At 36.3% G+C, this 24365-nt stretch overlaps 2 protein-coding genes across 7 annotated transcripts in view; one reads left to right on the forward strand and one right to left on the reverse strand.

Annotated features, from left to right (window-relative positions):
• Positions 1-3611, reverse strand: part of LOC144978208 (cysteine--tRNA ligase, cytoplasmic-like) — a 27618-nt gene extending 24007 nt beyond the window's left edge. Inside the window, exons 1-3 of one of the 5 annotated variants that reach the window (XM_078923986.1) lie at positions 3562-3611; positions 527-671; positions 217-305 (exon numbers count right to left, since the gene is read on the reverse strand). In XM_078923986.1, the coding sequence (XP_078780112.1) occupies positions 217-305; positions 527-613 (176 nt within the window). In that variant the 5' untranslated portion in view covers positions 614-671; positions 3562-3611. Of the gene's footprint in view, positions 1-216; positions 306-526; positions 672-3066; positions 3089-3467 lie in introns of those variants that run through there. The other 4 variants (XM_078923985.1, XM_078923987.1, XM_078923988.1 and 1 more) reach the window with 4 other exon arrangements.
• A 2855-nt stretch (positions 3612-6466) lies between these two features.
• On the forward strand, positions 6467-16137 carry LOC144977787 (uncharacterized). Of its 2 annotated transcripts, none has more exons than XM_078923181.1 (4): positions 6467-6927; positions 8447-9180; positions 11856-13017; positions 15686-16137. In XM_078923181.1, exons 2-4 carry the CDS (start codon positions 8594-8596, stop codon positions 15902-15904), a joined length of 1968 nt encoding a protein of 655 aa, XP_078779307.1. In that variant the 5' UTR covers positions 6467-6927; positions 8447-8593; the 3' UTR covers positions 15905-16137. The 2 variants fall into 2 exon arrangements, with proteins under 2 accessions (XP_078779307.1, XP_078779308.1); XM_078923182.1 differs by having other exon boundaries at positions 15707-16137.
• Positions 16138-24365: the final 8228 nt, after the last annotated feature.

Genomic DNA, 24365 nt, shown 5'->3' on the forward strand with positions numbered 1-24365 from the left:
AAACTTGTTGAAAATTATAATGTGCTTCATAAGTATAAGATGAAAGAGTGAGAGAGTGAGAGTGTGAAAGAGCAAGAGAAAGAGAGAGAGAGAGAGAGAGAGAGAGAGAGAGAGAGAGAGAGAGAGAGAGAGAGAGAGAGAGAGAGAGAGAGAGAGAGAGAGAGAGAGAGAGAGAGAGAGAGAGAGAGAAAGAGAGAGAGATGGAGATTTACACACCTTGCATGCCCCATGTGCGAGGCATCATATACTGTGGGCCCACAATTATACCAAGTAACTTGGTTTCCATTTTGAGGAACAAAGACTTCCTGAAAGAGTTGTTAATAATGTTTATATTACAACATTATCTCAAGTTATTCACAACATAGTTTAAAAAGGGTTTTAAAAACATACAAAACTCACATCTTTAACTTTAAGTAAATTTATATGAATGGTGAACTCGAGATAGTTAATATTAACTCTGTCAAAGTGTACTTTGAAGGAAATCTTGACACAGACTTGACAATAAAAGGACTTAAATCTTTGATACCTTTTGCCTTGTTAGGCTGTTAAAAAGACGTAGTACAGGCTGCCCTTCCTTTGAAGGTGGTTCCCAGTGGGGCTGGCTTCGCTTCATTTTATGTCAGAATATAAATGTGTATGGTTACCTTCAATACGTTGCACTAATAATGTGTCTGTAAATAAAGCAAGGATATGAGGTTAGTTATAAAAATATTCTCACTACTCTTACATACACATTGGTAATATTTGTCAATGCAGATTAATTTGCTTCTAATTTTTTTTTATTTTCTGAAGCAGAGACCTACAAGAACAATAAGAGTTCTTCATCTTCTTCTTCCTTTACTTGAAGTCCACCTTTGGTGTATTGTCGCAAGTTTTACATCTTAAGCAATATTTAACATGACATAGTTGTATATTGTAGTATTCTTATAAAATGACCCAAATCATGTGCTTCCACCGATCTTCAGTAGGTTATTCCGAAGTCGAATTGTTGATGGCATAAACGATTGCATATGACTTTGTAATTTCGAACTTGGTGTAAGTATCGTTGGTCATGATCCCTTGTTCTTGAAATTGTTGGTCTTGGTTGTAGTTCGTTAGTTTCGACTTCTATCAGACCTTTGAGCATCTTATAAAATATTGCACTGTTACTTTAGCTCTTTTCTTCTTTCCTCGAGTGTTGTCCACCCCAAGTTCTTAGCAATGCCAGTTACACTTATGGTAATTCTGTAATCACCAGTGACCATGCAAGCTGCCTTCAGCTGCACCATTTCAATTTTTTTCTTATTTCTCTTGAGGCATAGTCAACGATGTATTTGTGTGTTTTAACAGGTTTCATTTATTTTTTACGAACAACTGCCTAGGTTCCTTCTTATGAGAGTATTGATGTTGTTTGCCTTTTTAGAGATTTATCAACATGTTCGTTTATGATGATTTAAACTGAATTCTAGGATTTAAATGATATGAAGCAATTAAATGGCTTATCAATCAACTTCAGTCTCTGATGCAGTGGTAATTTTATACACTCAATTATAGTGAGCCACTAAATAAGTGAATGATACACATCCATTGAGTGTCATCAAATAATCCACATACAGTTGTTTAAAGAAATCAAAGAGTAGGTGAACGCCGTAGTACATTTGGAAAAAAAAAAACAACCTTAACCCACCCCCCACTCTCCAACTAAAAATGCCCACTTCAAAATACAGTCACGTCTCTCTAATATGGAACTCCACAACCTTGATGTCTCCAATGTCAGGACAGGTTGCCTCAGGACCAGGGCTGGCGAGTCGGAGTCGGAGTCTGTAGGAGTCGGTTGTTTGAGGGTGGAGTCGGAGTCGGTTTTAGAAGTCCCGACTCCGACTCCTTACCACTTTCAGACATTGCATTTTTATATCAATATTAATGTGTTTATTCGAAATGAACTAATCAGTCTGTAGCCAAAAAATGATGAAGAGCTTGTACTTTTAATGATGCAATATCAAATATGAAGCGGCTTGTATTGTTATAATACATATAGTGGGGAAAAGCTAAAAGTAGCGGCGAGTGTTGGTTGCATATTATTACCTATTAATACTATGCTTGAGGAGTCGGAGTCGGAGTCGGGAGTCGGAGTCGGTTTAAAAATAACCGACTCCGCCAGCCCTGCTCAGGACAGAACTTTTCTTCTTTATTTGTACTCGACATGTGATTAATAGGTCTGCTCCAAACCCAATCATGGGCCTTGTTTCACATTGTTGTAAAGGATAATATTTTGTGTCAATTTTTGAGATTTCCATTACAAAATTGAGCCCATAATGAAATGGGTTATCAGACCTACAAATACGTGCATGCCATTTGTACTTCATAATCCGGAAATTCTTGTTTCCGGATATACACTTATTTTGGGAACAAACTATTACAATATATAGAGGATTAATGATTAATGACTCCATAATCCGAACATCATAATGACACGTACTGTCTGTTCGCCTACTCTTGTTCAATTCAATCCATGAACGATTAAAGTATAATCTCTATTAATTTAAGGCTCCCTTAATTTAAAGGCAGTGTCTACGTACATGGTAACTGGGCACCTAGCCTCAGGATCTACGTACACGGTAGCTCTGGTAACTGGTTTGGCGCTACAATACAAGCTAATGATAGACCTCGCTCTGTATGTGTGTTTGTGTGTTATTTTTAAAAAATCAAACAATACAATTTAACCCATTAAAGGCGAGATTCAAGGTTACCTTGTATAAATGTTACCGTGTACGTAGATCCTAGGCTAGGTGCCCGGTTAGTACCGAAAATAATGATACCAAAATATCTGCGATATTCCTCTTTATAACGAAGTTATAATGCATCTTTAAGTGAACCCCTCTAAAACTTTTAGTAAAAGCGAACGCAATTTTCATTCATAACTTTCTTATGAGCGCGTTGGGTCACAATATGACTACCACTGATGCTGCTCACTAAACTGCCTAAAGTTTCCGTGTACACGTAGACACTCCGTCACATCCAATTATGGTTAGATTTATGTAGCTTATTCGTCTACTAGCCCGTCCAATCATTGGCAAACAGCCCCACCTTCTCAATCATTGTGGCGATGCAGTGTTTGTGCAATAATCAACAGGTGTCAATCAGTTTACATAATCCGATAGGCACCAAACCAAGCCCCGTCACCTGCCATTGTGAGGGTCAGAAAGATGAATTTTTATACTATACTTATTACTTATACTACCTTCTAGATACAAAATCTAGTGTGAGTGGGTCACTACGTGTCAAGAAATTTCACTTTCACATGTTTTACTTTATCAGTCTGTCTATCTAGTTATTCAATAATTTCCACGTTACAAAAAAAAAACAACTGAAATGGAACGGTATTGGCACGAAAGAACCACGAAAAACTTTCATAAAATATTCTAATATATATAATAATAAACTATTCCTTATGTTTAGTATGCTTTTAAGCTTATATACACTCATACAAATACAGTTTCAAGGATGTTACTTGCTAACGGTGTATCAGACCTGAAATAACTTAGAAAATAAAGCAGCTGTGAATGAGGCCAATGAGCTCACCGTAACATGAAAGAAGCCGACAACAAACAGAAAATAGGTGATGAAACCGGATGAAACAAATCTAATTGTGAATTACTTCCCCTTTTTCTTACTCCACCACGAATTTCCAAGAAAATGCATTACGACGTGAACAATAGACTTTTACTAGGGAAAGTCTATGACGTGAACTGAGTAAGTACACAATGCTTTAAATACATAATGATATGACATAAAGTCATCATTGTTTTATTTGTATTTGTTTGTTCAATTTTAAACATTACGGAATGAACCAACATACACACCTGTTTCATTGAGTAGCAGACGGCGGGTAAAAAAAAAAAGCAAACAAACACAACAGTTTGATATAGACCAAGTATGAACAAAATTTTGAGACATAATAATAATAATAATAATAATAATAATAATAATAATAATAATAATGATGTTGATAATCATCATCATAATTATTATTATTATTATTTTTATTATTAATGTTATTATTATTATTATTTATTATTATTATTATTATTATTATTATTATTATTATTATTATTATTATTATTATTATTATTATTATTATTATTATATTGATGATGATGATCATCGTGATTATTATTATTATTATTATTATTATTATTATTATTATTATTATTATTATTATTATTATTATTATCATTATCATATCATCATCATCATCATCATCATCATCATCATCATCATCATCGTCGTCGTCATCATCATCATCATCATCTCATCATCATCATCATCATCATCATCATCATCATCATCATCATCATCATCATCATCATCATATATTATTTTATTATTATTATTATTTTAATATTAATTTATTATTATTATTATTATTATTATTATTATTATTATTATTATTATTATTATTATTATTATTATTATTATATATTATTATATTATATTATATTATATTATTATTATATTATTATATATCATTCATATCATATTCATCATATATCATCATCATCATCATCTCATCATCTCATCATTCATTCATCATCATCATCATTCATATCATTCATATCATCATCATATCATATTCATATATATATTATTATTATTATTATTATTATTATTATTATTATTATTATTATTATTATTATTATTATTATTATTATTATTATTATTATTATTACTATTATTATTATCATTATTATTATTATTAGATTATTATTATTTTTATAATTATTATTATTATTAATATATTATTATTATTATATTAATATATTATTAATATATTATAATATATATATAATAATATATTATATATAGATATAATATAATATATAATAATAATAATAATAATAATAATAATAATAATAATAATATAAATAAATAGATATATAGTATTATAGTAGTAGTAGTAGTAGTATAGTAGTATAGTAGTAGTAGTAGCAGTAGTAGTAGTGGTGGTGGTGGTGGCGGTGGCGGCGGCGGCGGCGGCGGCGGCGGAGGAGGAGGAGGAGGAGGAGGAGGAGGAGGAGGAGGAGGAGGAGGAGGAAGAGGAGGTGGTGTTGAGGAGAAGAAGAAGAAGAAGAAGAAGAAGAAGAAGAAGAAGAAGAAGAAGAAGAAGAAGAAGAAGAAGAAGAAGAATGACGACGACGACGAGGAGGAGGAGGAGGAGGAGGAGATGGAGGAGGAGGAGGAGAATAAGAAAAAGAAGAAGATAACAACAACAACAACAACATCATCATCAGCAACAACAATAACAACAACAACACCCATAACAGCAGCAGCAGCATTAACAGCAACAATAACAACAGAAGCAGAAAACAAAAGCACCAGTGGGATTTGAATCAGCATCAAGAAGGAAAACGGGCATCACGCAAAACTCAATGAATGCCATAAAGTGGGCAACGCGTATATTTTCATTAATTGTCTGAGCTGTACATTACAACCAAGACGACGATGAGACAAATCTATGTATAGATAGTATGAAGATGACGTCACTCAGGTCTTTGTTGTTGTATTTTGCCATCCGCGTTTATGAGAAATTCTCACTAAACTGTGTTATCCAGACTATAGATAGTGTGCACTTGGCTAAGAAGTTCACAACATTGCCATCCGGAAGTAAAACTGGCCAACACACAAAATTGTGTGTAACTTGAAGTCTGGTTAATACAGTTTAGTGAGAAGTACTCATAAACGCGGTTGGCAAAAAACAATAACAAAGACATGAGTGACGTCATCTTCGAACTATCTATAAAAATTCATGGTTACACAGCGCTTTGTGTGTTGGTCCGTTAAACTTCCAGATGGCAATTTTGTGAGCTTTTTAGCAAAGCGCATAGCTTAAGCCCAACAATGTCCGTTGGCTAAAACTAAAGACCCAACCAATACGTGCACGTCGAAGAAGTTTCCTGCCTCATAAAATAGTCATTGAAGTTCGATTCTTTGCTCGTGTCTGCTGTCTTATGGCAAAGGGTCGCATATCGAAAAAAAAAAAGAAGAAAAACAAACAAATTTTACAGGAGAGCCAAACAAACCTTTTACTCCTATTATCTTTTGATCTATCAATTCGTTTTTCTTATTTTTGGAATAAAACATTTATTTATTTATTTATTGAGTCACGAAACCCAGGTAGAAAAATGCACGTTCGGCTCAAGAATGTGACAGTGTCAATAACATATTTGGCCCAATTCCCGATATGCGCCCCTTTTGTCCCGTGACGGCGGTGCTGTTGCGTGACCACCCAAGATTAGTACGAGTTATCGATCTCCAGTATTCGCTCTATGTAATGTACGATTGAGTCTTTTATTCTGATTGCAGTTCAACTATAAGCTATCATAATACTAATACTAATACCGTGTCTTGCGATTATGATTTGCTTTTTAGTAGGTACAGGTTCTGATTCTAATTAACTGTTAATTCCATAAGCTTCACATGCCTTCACCGTATATTGATGAACACAAATCGACTGAACTGAGTTCTCTCTGATTGGTTTTATGAAATGTTTATTTGGACATCTTTCTTCCTGATAAAATTATATTTGTGAAAAGGAGCGTGTTATTATAATAATATATTTCATCTTCAGGATTGAAATTGTGAAAAAAAAAAGAATATCCTTCATATAAATGGAGATAAAGATACAGATAAAGTCAGATGCCTGACTCATTTAGGCACCTCTATTTATTACCTTCATATAAAGCAACGGGAATAAAATAATGTGAATAATATGTGGGGAAAAAAAGGCTTTATCGATCGATTAAGATAACGATCGTCTTGTCAGAAAACTCTTAAACCTGGGACTTCAAGTGATATTTTAAAGATGTGTTTTTCCCCCGATACGACAGAATGTTGGATATCTTTTGTTCAATGGTGGAAAAGACAACATTATTGAAAGAAAATAAAATGGTAAGTGAACGTGTAAAGTCTTTTAATATTTCCCCTCTTGATTTGTTGGTAAATCTATTTCTTCAGTAATTCGGGCTTATGAAGCTAGCGTTTCTGTAGCGTGAAATGGCAGGACGATGTCTTGTTACCATTTGGATAGAACTCTTTTAAATTGTTATAGATATAGCCTGTTGTATCTGTGGCGCCCGACTGTACTCCTCCATCTACTTTGTCTTTTAGACGAACGGCGACCCCCACCCCCAATCACTTCTAGTTAAGCTAAATGATAATCTTACAGCCCCACCCACACATTGTTACTATTTGTTTACTATTGATAGAACGAAGTTGACGTCACTAAGGTCTTTTTTATTGTTTTTTTTTTTTTTTTTTGTCATCCACGTTTATGAGTAATTCTCACTTACCTGTATTAACCAGACTATAGATAGTTCGAAGATTACGTCACTCGGGTCTTTGTTATTGTTTTTTGCCATCCGCGTTTATGAGTAATGCTCACTGAACTGTATTAACCTGACTATAAACGTTCATGGATACACACAGTTTTGTGTGTTGGTCCGTTTTACTCCCGGGTGGCAATGTTATGAGCTTCTTAGCCAAACGCATACTATCTATATTGGGATAGCAACCCGGTCTACTTATTCATAATTTAGAAGAGGAGGAAGCGGGAGAAGAAGAGTAAGGAGGAAGAGAAGGAAGAGGAGGAGGCGAAGGAGTAGGAATAGGAGTAGGAGGAGGAAGAGGAGGAAGAAGAGCAGGAGGAGGAGGAAGAGGAGGAGAATTGTTTCGGTAATTTCGGATTATCAAAATGAAAATAATCCGACTAAAACGTTGTGTACCTGTTTTTTTTTTTCTTTTTTTTTTCTTTCGTTCCAAAAGTTTGGAAATCGTATCGTTTACTTGGTGCAGTTGAAATACCAATAGGGGAATTTAAGTATAAATTGGAAATTCAAGATATATAATGTTGGCTTACTTATTCCTTTGAACTCCCTCTGGAGTCCAAGGGCTTCCACCACATATTATCTCCACCTGGGAATATCCTGGGTCATCGTCTTTGCTTCATCCAATGTCATCTTGATGCTCCTCAGGTTATTGATGGGCGACCCCTTTTCTGCTAGCCCCGTGAGTTCCATTGAAATATTTCTTGGTGCTGTTACCATCCTCCATTTTCAAGATATGCCTAACCCATTTCCATTTCTTTGATCCTATTTGTGACCCTTCGCCTCAAAACGGTATTAAGTCGGGTTGGTTAAGATGTTGAAAATTGAATTTATAGCCAGAAATATCAGACTTGTGTTGAATTTGTATGTTTTATTGAGGAGAATGGATACCATATTTTAGGGTGCTAATACCAACAAATTATATTTTTGACCAGTTTAACATTTAATTCGGCTTTTAAGCATCTGGTTCGTTCCGTCATAATACCGTTTTGAGGCGATGGGTTACATTAAGGTTGTGATAAAATAAGTATGAGGGCAAACTAAATTGAATTGAACTTTTATTTTTTATTAATTCCTCCGAACAGGTATATACAACAATGGACACGCTAAACGGATACCCCTAGACATCTTGGTTATCATCGTAACGGAAATAAGAAATATAAATGAGCAAATCAAGAATATTCACAGCCATACATTAAACAGCAGAGTCTGTGCTTAACTCCTGACCAGAAATGAACATTCGAGCAACGATTATCATGGATCGAAAAACTTTGCGCAAATTGCTTTCTCTTTCATGCTTTGTCAACGCCATTTTGTGTCTTGTCATCATCCACAAGGGTGATATACAACCTGCTTACAGCTCACACGCAGCACAAATAGTGCCTTTGTACCGCGAGGCTGTCCGACGATACCCAATGGAAGAGAAAACTCTTTCAAGAAAAAACGATACGAGAACGGATTTTCTTCTAAGTAGGACCAGGACTGCAATTAAACCAGCTCACAGTGTAAAAAACCGGACTTCAAACCAACACGAAACGATAAAGGCTGAAGGGAGCGAACCAAACAAATATTATGACCCTGCTTTTGGAGTTCAGCATCAAACAAGACGTCTGCCTCCCCGTAACGTTAAAGAACTATTCCGACGGGCTATTCCTAACATGGTCTATTACGTTTGGTGTGGAGAGGGTCGCACCTTCCTGTACACGCATTTCATCAGCATCTACTCAATTTGGTATCATCTGGAGCCGGACGTGATTGAAATTCACTATGAATTCCCTCCCTTGGAAGACAAGTATAACACTTGGTTGTCATGGCTACGGTGAGTTTTAGTTGTTTTTTTTTTTAGTGAGTTTTTTTTAGTGAACAAAAATTGAAGGGGTAAGTTTTATGAAATGCCCATGTCAAGTTTGGCCTCGAATAGAGACAGCATAAAAATCAGTAGATCTCCCCCCCCCCCCTCTCCCCTGTAGTCCAGCAATTTAAATTCCTGCTTCCTTTACTGGCTTGGATGAAATGTCAACTTATTCATCAATTTGGCTTCCAAGATCACTGTTAGTTGTCTGCCGCTTTAAAAAACCGGCTAAACTGAATTTAGGCACAGTATAGAACTAATCGCTTCAATTTTAATTGTTTATGTTATTGTTGGAACGTAAAGCTATCAGTGCAGTAACTTATTTCATATTAGGATGGAGTGGGAATCAAAGAGTAAAACACACATTGTTGTAACTCAAATGGACTTATAGATTTAAATCATCAATAAAAACGCGCGTTTTGTCCAACCCCATAAGAAAGAGTCATACAAACAGTCACTCATAACAGGCAACATGTTCTTTAATTAAAAAAAAAAAAGTAACAGTATTATGACTGTTACCATGACCACAGTGGAATCTGATGAAGCCAACACCACCGGACCAGAAAGGTTGACTTCATTCATTATTAATGGAACACCAAGATAAAGAACAGAAAATTTGAGACCAACAACAATGTGTTGACTTTATGAAGATTCCACTCTAATATGAGTTTGTATGATAGGTCAATTGATTTTGAAGAAGTCTGATTAAAATTACTTGTTTGTGATATACAATCATTAGAAACATGTAACAAGAACTATATTTGATATAATATTTCTCTGTTGTATCGATTTCTCAAATTAGTATTGCTACTATATATATATATATATATATATATATATATATATATATATATATATATATATATATATATATATGTGTGTGTGTGTGTGTGTGTGTGCGTGGGTGTGTGTGGGTGTGTGTGTGTGTAATTTAATATTCTCACCTCGTGTGTTTTGGCCTACAACGTTGTTACTCCCATCTAATGGGGTCATTAGGGCACCGTGACGACCTTATCTAGATGGGAGTAACAAGGTTGTAGGCCAAGATACATGAGGTGGGCATATTAAATAATTCGCGCTCCTCAAAGTGCCGAGCACTCTATGTAAAACACACTAATCCCCTCAAACACACACACACACACACACACACACACACACACACATATATATATATATATATATATATATATATATATATATATATATATATAAAACGAGTATATCAAAGCCTAAAAGGAAAGCTTTCATTTTGAAGTGTAAGTGCGTGCGAGAACCTGCTTTGGTGTTTCGAATATTCTGATTGAAGAGTAGAATGGTAGAGAAGGACCAATACTTTAAGAACGCGCCATAGAGTGAACAATTTTAATGAATAGTAATTATTTGGGCAGTATTGCTCAAATATCTTGAAGCCTTTGAGCTGGATATTTAATAATAATAATAATAATAATAATAATAATAATAATAATAATAATAATGATAATAATAACAATAATAATAGTAATGATAATAATAATAATAATGATAATAATGATAATAATAATAATAATAACAATAACAATAATAATAATAATAATAATAATATTAATAATAATAATAATCATAATATATAATAATAATAATAATAATAATAATAATAATAATAATAATAATAATAATAATAATAATGCTGAAAACTTATATAGCGCTATAACTCCGAGACACCAGACTCTAGGCGCATGGGAAATGTGAAAATTTCAATCATTGGGAGAGCGGCTTGGGTCAGTTCAGTAATCATTTTCATTCATCACTAAGACCCACAAAATAGGGTCTTCAAGTTAAAATCAGAGCAACACCGATCTAATGAGGTTTTGGTAATAAAATGCAAAAATGAAGCACTTGTAAACAACATTTAAGACCACGAAATAATAAAAAAAAAGAAAAGATTAAAAACGCCACGATTTAAGATTGTCATAAGGCAGGTAGGCCTATATAGCCCTCTAGTATAGATCGTTCGAAGATGACGTCACTCAGGTCTTTGTTATTGTTTTTGCCATCCACGTTTATGAGTAATGCTCACTGAACTGTATTAACCTGACTATAAACGTTCATGGATACACACAGTTTTGTGTGTTGGTCCATTATACTTCCGGATGCCAATGTTATGAGCTTCTTAGCCAAGCGCATACTATCTATAGTGGTTAAGCTGTTAGGCTTGAATCCTAGATGATCCAGGTTCCAACTTTGGGGAGGTCGATTTTTGTTGTTTTTGCCAATTAAATTGGCGAATTATTATCCGGGGAGTTTGATTACATTGCCTAAATAACCCTGTGGATTTTTAAACAATCTAATTAATTGGGGGGTGAAGTGGCCAAGTGGTTAAAGCATTGCACTGTGACCCGGGTCCCGGGTTCGAGGCTCGCTTCAAGCACTTTCGTTTTTTTCCTTGGGCAAGATTATTAACCCCCTATTTGCTCATTTGGACAACATGGGTTATACCTGTTGACATCAGACATCTTGTTTGATGAATTATCTATATTCATTCGCGGAATGCCTAGGCGACTAGGTCTTATGATGTCGTGGCGGAAAGGCTTTTAAAAAAATATTTAAAAATTGCTCTTTAATTTCAACCGAATCTAATTTCTATTTTTCAATCGTCTTTTCAGGTCCAATATCCCGTCATTCTCCCTTCAACCATTACCATCCCACGTGACAGGAAGTCGATGTGGAACGAGTTTTGGCTTAGAAATAGTTGCTGACCGTGGTGGAATTTTCATACACAATGGAGTCACTTTATATAGCATTGCTCGAAACGGACTGCACAATATACTGACTTCAACACGGTCTTTATCTTTTTACCAGGACGGAACTTTAGCTTGGGCTGCAGCCTCGGCAGGGGATTTTGTGGTAAAACAATTTTTGAGTCTCCCCGAAGCACAACAAAAGTCCCAGAACATGTTCGACCTATTTCAGTCACAGAACCAGATATTTAGTGGTGGCAATTCATTACTTGACGTATATAAGTGTTCAAAACAAGGAGCAACAGAGTTACTGAAAGGGAACCAGAATAATACTCATTACCTTTTGAATAACGATAAGGATGTGAAATGTCAAGAACTCGAAAGCAATATTCGCCCTATTGACATTTTAAGTTCAGCAAATGATTCTATCGGCAGAAGAATTATAAGTGTCTTGTATGGCATCCATGACGCTAACAAAACAGAAATGGAAATTTCACACATTGCTAAAAATGAAAATCTAGAAATACCAAACATTGTCCACTACATTTGGTTCGGACGAAAAAATGTTACGCTTAGTATGTATCTAAGTTTTCTTAGCTGTGTTTATGTAGTTCAGCCTGATGCTATTTTAATTCATTCAGATTTAAGACTGTACGGAAAATACTGGGATCTTATAGTGAGAGATCCAAACGTCCACATTGTATACCGAGAAGCACCTTGGCACATTTATAACCACAGGATTTTGTACACGCAGCATAGAAGTGACATCGTGAGAGCAGATGTCCTAGACAAATACGGAGGAATCTATCTCGACTGGGATGCGTTGTGGTTAAAATCTCCTAGAAAGCTTCTCCAATCAGAAGTCAATGACGTCATTTTGTCACGTGACCATATTCCTCGACTACCATTTCCGGATACTATAAACATGGGCGTGGTTTTGGCCAAGCCGCGGTCAAAGTTCATTAGAGCGTGGCGCGCTGCATGGGTTAATTATAAATCAGACGACTTCTTGTACAATGCCGTCGAATTGCCTTACAAAATCTACGAGTTGTATCCACACACAACTTTGCTTCATGACAGATTGCAGGTATGATTTGTTTTCCTTCCTTTTTTGTTGTTGTTTGTTCGTTAATGATTTATTAAGGAATTCCACCGTATACCAGAGCAATTGTTCTTTTAAAAAAAAATAATTTTTTAGAACAATTGAAACCAATGGATCAGAATATACCCCGTATTTTTTTCAGCTAGAAACAAGCAACAGCCCTCTGGATAAGAAGATACTCTATCACAAAGCGGTTTCTGCCAGATCTTAGAGACCCGGCCACCCATTCAATGCAGAGTAGATAGAGAGTCGGGGAAAAAAACTTCCCGGGTTCGTATTCAGTCCTTTTGACAGGGAGTATTATTCGACCAACCAATCCATACGATCTTCATTGGGATCCAAGAGGTTGATATTAAAGATCTGAACAAGTGTGTATGAAAGGTACCAGACAAAGCAAGAAAGGAAAATACAAGAAAAAAGAAACAACCATCCCCAAAAAATCAGTCTACCTCGACTGGGGACCGGACCTCAGACCTCCTGATTACCGGTCAGACCTGCTACCACTACACCAAAGAAGCTCCCGATAGTTGGGACAAGTTTAATACTTATATTCTTCAAAAGGGTACTTCTTCACAAGTATTAAAATTGGATTCAATAGTCTGATGTCACGTCGCCCAGCAACGGCGGCCATCGTGGTTCTAAACAAAGAAAATCAGTACTTTTTATTCTTCATGAAGGCTAGAACTTTTCATATGTCTTGTGATCAGAATGTGTAAAAGTCAAAACATGATCAGATTTAAATGTTTTTTTCCCCTCTGGATACGCTCTTATGCTCGTCGGAGAAATGTTTCATAAGGGCCTCCGCCATTGTTCCGATAGTTTAGAGCCAGTTACTAAGTTACCATGCGTCATTACGAGGGAAGTGACGTTACGACTGTTTATTGCGTATTGTCCCAACTATCGGGAGCCTCTGTGGTGAAATGGTAATCAGGAGGTCTGAGGTTTGGTCCCCAGTCGCGGTAGACTGATATTTTGGGGATGATTTTTTTTCTTGTTTTTTTCTTTCTTGCTTTGTCTGACACCTTTCATATACACTTGTTCAGATCTTTATTTTACATCGGTGTCTGCTCCTTAATTTCTTAATTTAATATTAATATTGTATCCCACAAACAAAATGTTTCTTTTGTAGCGGGTACATAAACTGTATTTTTTTTTTTTCGTAATTCCTTCGTTACCATCTCTATTCTACTCCTATGTCCAGTTTTTTAAATCTAACTTATTGTGCGGCTTTGTGTTCTTTGGTAAGACATACGCCTTCATAGCGATAGTCCATCGGTTCGAATCCCACTGCGGACAAAACAAAGCTAAGTAGCTTGGAATAGATCTTTAAAATGAGTACCTGGCCGGTCAGTAACAAAGTTGTCTCTGTTAAAAAAAGAAAATAATATCGCTCCACAGGCGTCATGCCTCGTCATTCACATACTATTATAGTGTTGTTTTTTGGCTAGGTACTCCTTATAAAGAGCTTTGAAGTCATACTTTAGGGGATAATCCGCAATATAAAAGCTGAAGATTTTTTCTTGTCTGCATCTCTTCATTTGTCTTTCTACAAAACAATTTGAATTTTAATTTCATTAGTTGTCTCAGACCTGACTAAACAGAGTCGGAGTGATCACTCCAAATTACTATTCTGTCGCACATGAACATAATAGACTTTAATTCTTCCAATTTTTGGACACACAAGTTTTACTTTAATCAGTTAACTACCGTACTCTGGAAAGATGCGCATTTAAAATATTTGGCCGTAAACTCGTCCTTCAAATATCGATCGATTTAAATGACCCTTATCTTGGCTAAAACTCTCAAAACTGGGAATTCAAGAAAATCCAAGTTGGACAGTTTTTGACAAGTCGAGGGCCATTTTAATAGATCGGTATTTGAAGGACGAGACTTCTGGCCAAAAATTAAAAAAAAATGTGTGTGTGTGTGTTTGTGTGTGTGTGTGTGTGTGTGTGTGTGTGTATGTTTAGAGCACCTACACACTGATCCTCGACAATATTGGAGGTTTCCACAAGACAAAGAAGAAGAAGAAGAAGAAGAAGAAGAAGAAGAAGAAGAAGAAGAAGAAGAAGAAGAAGAAGAAGAAGAAGAAGAAGAAGAAGAAGAGTTCTATCTTTCATTTGTAATCTTGTGGTATGAAACCCGCTTTCAGACATTAATATAGGTCCCTGGTTCGGGTCCAGCTGTAGAGGCGCAAAAGGAGGCCTTAGCAATGGCTCTCTATTTATATTCTCTCACCGCACAACAATAATTGTATTACATATTATAGTCTCAAAAGCATTATGCCTCGCTCTACATTTGAAGTATTGTTGTTTGCATGGGAATCCTCTGTAAGACGCTTTGAGCACATCGAGTGGATGGTGCTCTAGATATATGTGACCCATCGTCTCAAAACGGTATTATGTCGGAACGAATCAGATGCTTAAGAGCCGAATTAAATGTTAAACTGGTCAAAATGTAAATTGTTGGCATTAGCACCCTAATATATGGTATCCATTTTCCTCAATAAAACATACAAATTCAACACAAGTCTGATATTTCTGGCTATAAATTCAATTTTCAACATCTTAACCAACCCGACTTAATACCGTTTTGAGGCGAAGGGTCACATATTATGAAAGCTCAAGTTTTTTTTGTGTGTTTTCAATTCCAGGTGATGTGTTACTTTCTGAAGTGCCACCCTCTCTTCCACCCTGATCACAAACACTGGGGGAGATCGCAACCTTTTGAGTGGACCCAGGACGTCTACTCCATACACTTCACCCATCCTGACCCCCCTGCCTTCCATAATGAGACAGCCCTGATGTCAGGTCAAGGGATGTTTGTCGACATTGGGAGATATATTTGGAACATGAGCCAAAAGAGGGATTGATCTCCATAATATTATGATGAGTCATAAGCACCGATTAACTCACTTAATCCTAGAGATTTTTGCTACTTTTCAAAATTGGAAAATATGTATTAAAAATGAGCATGTGCATACATAGTCGGTGTAAGGGTTGAGTGAGTTAAAATTGGTATTTAATAAGATTTGATAAAATTCGTCCCATATTCTGGGATGAGAACGAACTAATGAACGTAATCGTTACCCACAATGCCTAACTGAAATCGGAATATTGTTGGGTACATAATAAGGGTAAACATTAAATAAATTTAATCATCATCATCATCATCATCATCATCATCATCATCATCATCATCATCATCATCATATTCATTATTATTATTATTATTATCATTATTATTATTATTATTATTATTATTATTATTATTATTATTATTATTATTATTATTATTATTATTATTATTATTATTATTATATAGAGACCATTGAACTTACAGATAAGATGATCAAGCCTGAAGAAATAGAAAACTTTTACTGTTTAGGAAGTTGCATTTACTTTTCTCATTAAAACAATTTAATTAATATTTACTATTTAGATTATTAATGTAAATTTAGGATCAGATAAATCTCGACTTGTTACTGTTTTGAAACTGTTGGTCACATCTGCCATTCCGTATCTCAAAATTATCAAACTTAACACAAAAACGCTAATTCCACATGTTTGTCATTCCTATTTTTTTTTTACATAGACACTTACTCTGCCCGCATAAAAATAACTAAAATTATATTAATCTATAATGAACCCGTGTAGCCTGTACCATAATATTAATTCATAATATGTTTTGCCCCATAAAAGTCAAATAACACTTTTAAATAGACCGATAAGAAATTTTGTATCTAAAAAAAAAAAGAAAAAAAAAAAGAGATAAGTTAACACTTTAAAAACTATGGATTCTGAGTTCTAATACGTTTGTCATTGATCCAAATAAAAATCCATGACAGGAAGCCATTAACTAAAGGGAAATAACTGAGATTATAAAACTAAATTTACGAGTTGTCTCCTTTCCCTTCTATCAATAACGAGTTCGTTCCGTCATTTTTAACTCGCAGTTATTTAAATTTTATTGCTGAGGTTACTTTAAAAAAAAAAAAAGAAAAAAAGAAAAAAGAAAAGGAAAATGGGGGAAAAAAGCATAAAATCTAGTCTTCTAATCACTTCCCCTTCTGTTTTTGTCGTATTTGTTGCAAAAGTGAATTTCAGAGGACAATAATTTATACATCTTCATCCATCCAGTCACTTAACACCCTAAACCCCGCTATTCATGTAACAGAGATACCTCACTATTGAGCCACTAGCATCACAAAATATCATTTTTTGTGCCCAATTTTACTATCCTTTAAGTGGCGGTTTGTGTCTTTTCTAAAAAAAAAAATGAATTACCTATATTGGTTTTAATCATTCTATATCATCATTATAGGATAAAAACAGCATTTTTTGGGTGAAAAATACATTATCTGTGTTAATACCCGTCTTGCGTCCTGTTTCGGGGGTCTGGCATCAAAATCTTCTGGAATTTTTTTTCGCAAATAGCTAATGACGAAAGAACCTCCATATTCTTCCCTCTAATCAATATTGTAGCAGTTTGTTTCACCATAGAGAAATTTTACAGCTTTAGCTTATGAGATTTGTAATAGAACATTACAAAGTTGGAATCAAAATTTTATGACAAAATTGATGTTAAAAATTCACAATTTGGATTATAAGTCAGAATACACATACCTTATCAAAAATGTGCATTTGACAAAATGTGATATTTTGTAAATTTACATATTTGTTTGTGTTTTTGTTTACTGTCTCCTGACGAAGGCCAAGGGCCGAAACGTTGTTTGTTTTGTGTTGTTCCCTTATATATGAGTCACACCTACTCACTTTATATTTTTTATCTCCATTTTATTGGCTCATTTAGGCACCTCTAGCTTAAGTTGAAGATGTTTGAGGTCCCCGTTCAGTCCTGTGTAGATTGTATTTGGTGGTCTCTCTTTGTATTTATCCTGTCCAGATGTTGTGAAGAATGTTTTAATGGATTTATTTGCTGTTATATGAGCTTGAGGTTTTATATAGCGCAATATCCATAAACGTGCTCAAAGCGCTTTACAAAGGGTCCCCAGCCAACAGCAACACTTAACATGTGGAATGAGACATGACGTGTGTTAGGCTATATTACAATTTTTTTTCCCAACAGAGACAACGCTGTGAACGGCCAGGTACTCATTTTACACCTGAGTACGGTGAGAGAATGTGAGTGAAGAGCTTTTTCCAAGACTCAACTATGCGACGAGCGAGGCTTGAACCAAGGACCTTCCGATCCTGTCTACAGCCAGGTACTCATTTTACACCTGAATATGGTGAGAGAATGTGAGTAAAGAGCCTTTTCCAAGGACTCAACTTTGCGCCGCTCAGAGGGGGTCTCGAACCCTGGACCTTCCTATTCGAAGGCGAGAGTCAAACCACTAGACCACATAGCGGCACATCTTCCGATCTATAATATCATTGTCTCTTCTCAGTATGTGGCCGAAAAGTCTCCATCCCGCCTCTAAAATCTACATACCTAGAGAGTGGTCTTTTATTGCACTTCTAGCATTCACCTGTTTATAAACACTGAGCTATTTTAACTCGGAAGGTCCTGGGTTCGAGCCTTGCTCGGCGCATAGATGAGTCCTTGGAAAAGACTCTTTACTCACATTCTCTCACCGTACTCAGGTGTAAAATGAGTACCTGACCGTTATCAGCGTTGTCTTTGTCCGAAAAATTGTAATATCGCCTAACGGGCGGCATGGCCCGTCCTACATGTTAAATGTTGCTGTTGACCAGGGACCCCTTGTACAGCGCTTTGAGCACATTTAGTGGATTTTGCGCTATATAAAAGCTCAATTTTATTTTAAATATTTTTAAAACTCTCATCCCTCCAGCTTTCTTTTCTCTTTCTTTATGGTTTTCTGTCATTATCCTGGAATGAAGCGACTTAGTTTTGTCCAGGACAGTGCTAGAGCCCTCCATAGACGTCGACATCCGCTGGAAGCGGGACGGATGACCTATCGCTTTGACCCCATCCCTGCGTTTATCGCAGATGATTTTTGCCCACATACGGGGAGATATTTTTTTTAGGGGGGGCGTGGCAGTATAAAAAAGTGGACAATTTTTTTCGGATTTTCGCTGTTTTCACGTCGGATTCGTGATCAGCGTCAAATTTACAATAGGTTTGATACTAAGAACTGTGTGTTTACTCCAAAAATTGGTGAAATTAGAAATAAATTTTAATTAATAGTGAGGCTATGTGGCCGACAGAACCGATCCCAGTTACTGTCTGTTATTCTATCTTTCGTCTTGCCACAATAGTGATTACTTCTCACTAAATTATATCAATTAGACTGTTGAAGGAACGAAATTGACATCATTCCACTCTTTGTTATTGTATTAAGGCAGTCATTTTGGTAATTAGTTCTCACTAAATTATATCAATCAGACTTTTAACGTTCAAGGTTACTCGTAGTTTTGTATGACGGTACGTTATTTCCGACTGGTGGATGTTGCGAGCATTTTACCTAAACTCATAGCATCAATAACCGTCCAAGATATTCGCATCATATGTAGCAATAGCTATAATAATCTAACATGTAGAGAGAGAGAGAGAGAGAGAGAGAGAGAGAGAGAGAGAGAGAGAGAGAGAGAGAGAGAGAGGGAGAGAGAGAAAGAGAAAGAGAGAAAAATTTACTTGCGCTATATATACCGCTATATTCAATAAAGGTGCTCAAATCACTTTATAAGGGTCTTTGGCCAACATAAAAACATGTTAGACGAGACATGACTGTTAAGCGATATTGCAATTGTTTCCCGACAGAGACGACGCTGTAAACAGCGAGGTACTCATTTTAACAGTGAACAAGGTGAGAGAATGCGAGTAAAGAGCCTTTTCCAAGGACTCAATTATGCGCCACTCAGAGCGGGACTCGAATCCAGTACCGTCCGATCCAAAGGCGAGTGTCATTTCACAAGATCACATGCATAGCCGCACAAAAAAGTGATGAGAGAATAGATTCATATGTATTGAAGGAGGAGAGAGCGGATGGAGTGAGTAAAGTTCTTGGATATTTATAGAAGGAACCAAATTGACGTCACTCATCTCATTGTTATTGTTTTTTGACACCCATTTTTATGATTAGTTCTCATTAAGATATATCAGACTATATAACGTTCAAGGTTCCATGTAGATCTTTGGGCTGGAGTGATATTTCTGGCTGGCGGACTTTGTGAGTATTTTAATTTAACACAGAGCATCAATAGAAGGAATGAATTTGACGTTAGTCAACCCGTTGTTATTGCTTTTAGACAGCATTTTATAATTAACTTATCACTAAGTTATATCAATCAGACAATGAACGTTCGCGTTTGCAGTTTTGTGTGTTAATATGTTATACCCCGATGGAGATGTCGTGAGTATTTTTCCAATACGCATAACATCAATACATTTGCAATCCGATTTTGTAGATTATAATTCAAGGTTACAATGCCCACCCCATTCCAAGGCTTTTTGGCATCTGCCAATCCCAAATGTCTGTGTCAAGGTCGACCGTCATGTCGCGTCAACGGGTGAGGAGGAAAAAAAAAAAAAAAAAGAACTGGCATATTATTATATCATTACATTGAAAATTATGAAAACTATTTTTTATTTTGTATGAAATCCTTTATAAGTTTTACGATGAACAAGAACGAAACTTTTGCCATCTACCTCTTCCTGGCGCAACATTTATAAAAATATTATTTAAAAAAATAATAACACAGCATTTATTTGGCGCAATATCCACGTGCTCAAAGCGCTTTACAAGGGGTCCCAAGGCAACAGCAATATTAGACTTGAAAGACGAGACATGACGCCTGTCAGGCGATGTGACATTTTTTCCCAACAAAGACAACGAACGGCCATGTTCTCATTTTACACCTGAGTACGGTGAGAGAATGTGAGTAAAGAGCCTTTTCCAAGGACTCAACTCTGCGCCACTCAGAGCGGGTCTCGAAACCTGAACCTTCCGATCCGAAAGCGAGAGTCATACCACTTGATCCATCACAAAACAGGGAGGGGCACTTTTCTGTCGGCCACATAGCCTCAATATTAATTAAAATTTATTTCTAATTTCATCAATTTTTGGAGTAAAAACATAGTTCTTGGTATCAAACCTATTGTAAATTCGACGCTGATCACGAATCTGACGTCAAAACAGCGAAAATCCGAAAAAATTGTCCAATTTTTTATACTGCCACGCCCCCGATCGCCGATCGCCTCGAAAAATATTAAGCAAAGCGGGCTGTGCGGGCGATCGACCGTACCTAGGTTTATCGGCCAGGTATTTGGCCACACACATTGCGTTTTCACCCCGGTTTGCCTGATCGTGGTTCGGACGCCTATCAAAACCGTGCGTGTATGGAGCCTTTAGGACTCATCGGTGAGCGGAATTAGTCGGATGCGATTGAGAGTAGAGGTCATGTTAATTCCACTTGTCTGGGTGGGCAGGGAGGTACATACTGTGTCTTCTATCCCCTTATATCTGTTTTCCAACATGCTCTCTGTCTTTGTCTTGGAATGAGATTACTTGGTTTTGTCTTGGCCCTGGCCGGAGTCCTAGCTGGGAGGGAAACAGTCAAATGCATAGTTTTTGTTTTGGGAGATGATATTTTTTTCCTTGTAAATCATCTCTCTGTTATGTATTATTATATTTGTTATTTTGAATTTTTAATGTAAGCATTTGAGTGTATTCCTCTTTGTTGGATTTTGTGCTTGTGTCCGGATGAGACTTATAGGTGGTCTCAAACTAAGTACCTTGAAAGTGTGCTCTTGGAATCTACATCTGATCCCTATTTGTTCCCAGTTCCCCTATGTCTTACTTTTTCTTGGGTGCTTTAATTGTAATTCTAGAAGTTTTTACTATCCCATTTTCTTCCTTTTTACTGGCGCTGATATAACCTAAATGTGTTGCAAGCGCCGTAAAACCCTTAAAAACCCTTAAAAACAAAAACAAACATTGTTAATGTATTATACTGCTGGAAAATATTTGACTCTCTTCCAGGGTTCGAGACCCCCTCTGAGTGGCGCAAAGTTGAGTCCTTGGAAAAGACTCTTTACTCACATTCTCTCACCATATTCAGGTGTAAAATGAGTCCCTGGTTGTAGACAGTGTTGTCTCTGTCGGAAAATATTGTAATATCGCCTGACAGTCGTCTTGTCTCGACCTACATGTTAAAGTTCAGTGTTGCTGTTGGCTAGGGACCCCCTGTAAAGCGCTTTGAGCACGTTAAGTGGATATCGCTCTGTATAAATGCTCTATTTTGTGTGTGACTGTTTCCCCAAGTCTTCCCTTTTATGAGACGCCTGCATAAAAGCTTTCTGATGTGACCACGATGTTGCACAGAAAAAAAATGGAGGACCTTCGTTGATGGCCCCTGTGGGGGAGGGGGGGGGGGGGGGGCAAAAAGGCCAAAGTAATTAATTAACTCGATATCCTTTACTTGGGTCTAAAGTATCATCAAATTGTTATAACTAAACCTTACCAAAAAGAGCAGTCACATCGGTCCGATACGATCTGTCGTAAATAGATGCCAGATAGATAGATAGATAGAGAGGGAGAGGGAGGGAGGGAGAGAGAGAGAGAGAGAGAGAGGAGAGAAGAGAGAGAGAGAGAGAGAGAGAGAGAGAAAGAGAAGAGAGAGAGAGAGAGAGAGAAGAGAGAGGAGAGAGAAGAGAGAAGAAGAAAGAAAGAGAGAGAGAGAGAAAATAAGAAAGAAAGAAAGAGAGAGAGAGAGAGAGAGAGAGAGAGAGAGAGAGAGAGAGAGAGAGAGAGAGCGAGAGAGAGAGCAAAAGCAGAACATTGCGCTGCTTTGTAGTCTCGAATGATACTCGCCTTCGGTTTTAGTAAGTCCCAGGTTCGAGTTGCAGTTATGTGGTCTTGTGGTATGACACTCGCTTGAGGATCGGAAGGTCCTGGGTTCGAGCCTCTCTTTGCGCATAGCTGACTCCTTGGAAAAGGCTCTTTACTCACATTCTCTCGCCTAATAAGCGTCATGTCTCGTTCTACATGTTACGCGTTGCTGTTGGTCAGGGGCCCTTTGTAAAGCGCTTTGAGCACATTTAGTGGATATTGCGCTATGTAAAAGCCAACGTGAGTACCGTTCTGGGTTACTCAAAGTTTAGTCTTTGGAAAATGCTCTTTACTCGCATTGTCTCACCGCATTCAGGTGTCACAGGCTTGTCTGTCAAGGAAAATAAAAATAATCTTTTATAAAACCGTTATTAGTCGTGTCGTGTCTTACACTAGAAATGTTGTTGCTGTTGGCTTGGAATATTTTAAAGCGCTTTGAGCACATTTCAGTGAATATCTTGCTATAAATTAAAAAAATAAATCATGTTAGAGTAAAACCCATCACAGCCTTCAAATAGGTACTTTAATTTTATAGGATTTTAATCACTTTCAGTGTTAGGTAGAAGGAAGACAAAGCGCGCAATAGACAAACACGAAAATAAATTGTATTGATTTAGAACCGGAAGTTGGTCTTGATAGCGTTAAGAGTCTATCTAACTTTTAAGAGATGACGTATGAAGGTAAGTGTCCTCATAAAGTGACCCGCAAATCGACTTACGCGATTTTATGCTATACTTAACATTATTAGTGTTATTTATCATTTCCTAGGGTGCATTTCTTACTATGTTACTTCCGTTATCTCTATATCAGATATATTAAAAACGAAACAAAAAGCACACGCAAAAATCAAAATAAAACGAAACGAAACACACGCAAATAAATTAATAAATAGATAAATATATAAATGAATAAAATGATTTAAAATAAAATAACAGATAGAAAAATAAATGACAAGAAGAAAAAAAAAAACAAAAACAAACGGGGAACGTGGCTGAGCTTGTAGACCAGAGTATATTTTAAGTAGAAAAAAAAGTTTAGGCTTCAACAGTAGACCCTCGTAATGACGCATAGTAACTTAGTAACTGGTTCTAAACTATCGGAACAATGGCGGACGCCCTTATGAAATACTTCTCCGACGAGCATAAAAGTGTATCCAGAGGAGAAAAACATAAATCTGATCATGTTTTGACATTTATACAATCTGATCACAAGACATATGAAAAATTCTAGCTAGCATGAAGAATAAAAACTACAGATTTTCTTTGTTTAGAACCACGATGGCCGCCGCTGCTGGGCGACGTGACATCAGACTATTGAATCCAATTTGTAACTCATCATCGTCTTTACATGTTATAATGCCGAGGTGATTCAATCTAACTTGAAGCTTAACACATACGATTTGAGTTAACCCAACGTGCACATACATGTGCAGGTTTGACTTCCGAACCCGATTATGGGCCTAGTTTAACATTGTTGTATCGAAGGTATTGGACAAAATTTGGCGTCATTTTGGTTGTTG

The sequence above is a fragment of the Berghia stephanieae genome, chromosome 8, assembly GCF_034508935.2.
Source record: "Berghia stephanieae isolate SIO BIC M18660-M18661 chromosome 8, UCSD_Bste_1.3, whole genome shotgun sequence".
NCBI lineage: Eukaryota > Metazoa > Mollusca > Gastropoda > Nudibranchia > Aeolidiidae > Berghia > Berghia stephanieae.

Coding starts and splice junctions, on each gene's coding strand:
- LOC144977787 (XM_078923181.1), top strand. CDS start 8,594: ATGAACATTCGAGCAACGATTATCATGGATCGAAAAACTTTGCGCAAA. Junction 9,181..11,855: donor ACTTGGTTGTCATGGCTACG/GTGAGTTTTAGT, acceptor TCGTCTTTTCAG/GTCCAATATCCCGTCATTCT. Junction 13,018..15,685: donor TGCTTCATGACAGATTGCAG/GTATGATTTGTT, acceptor TTTCAATTCCAG/GTGATGTGTTACTTTCTGAA.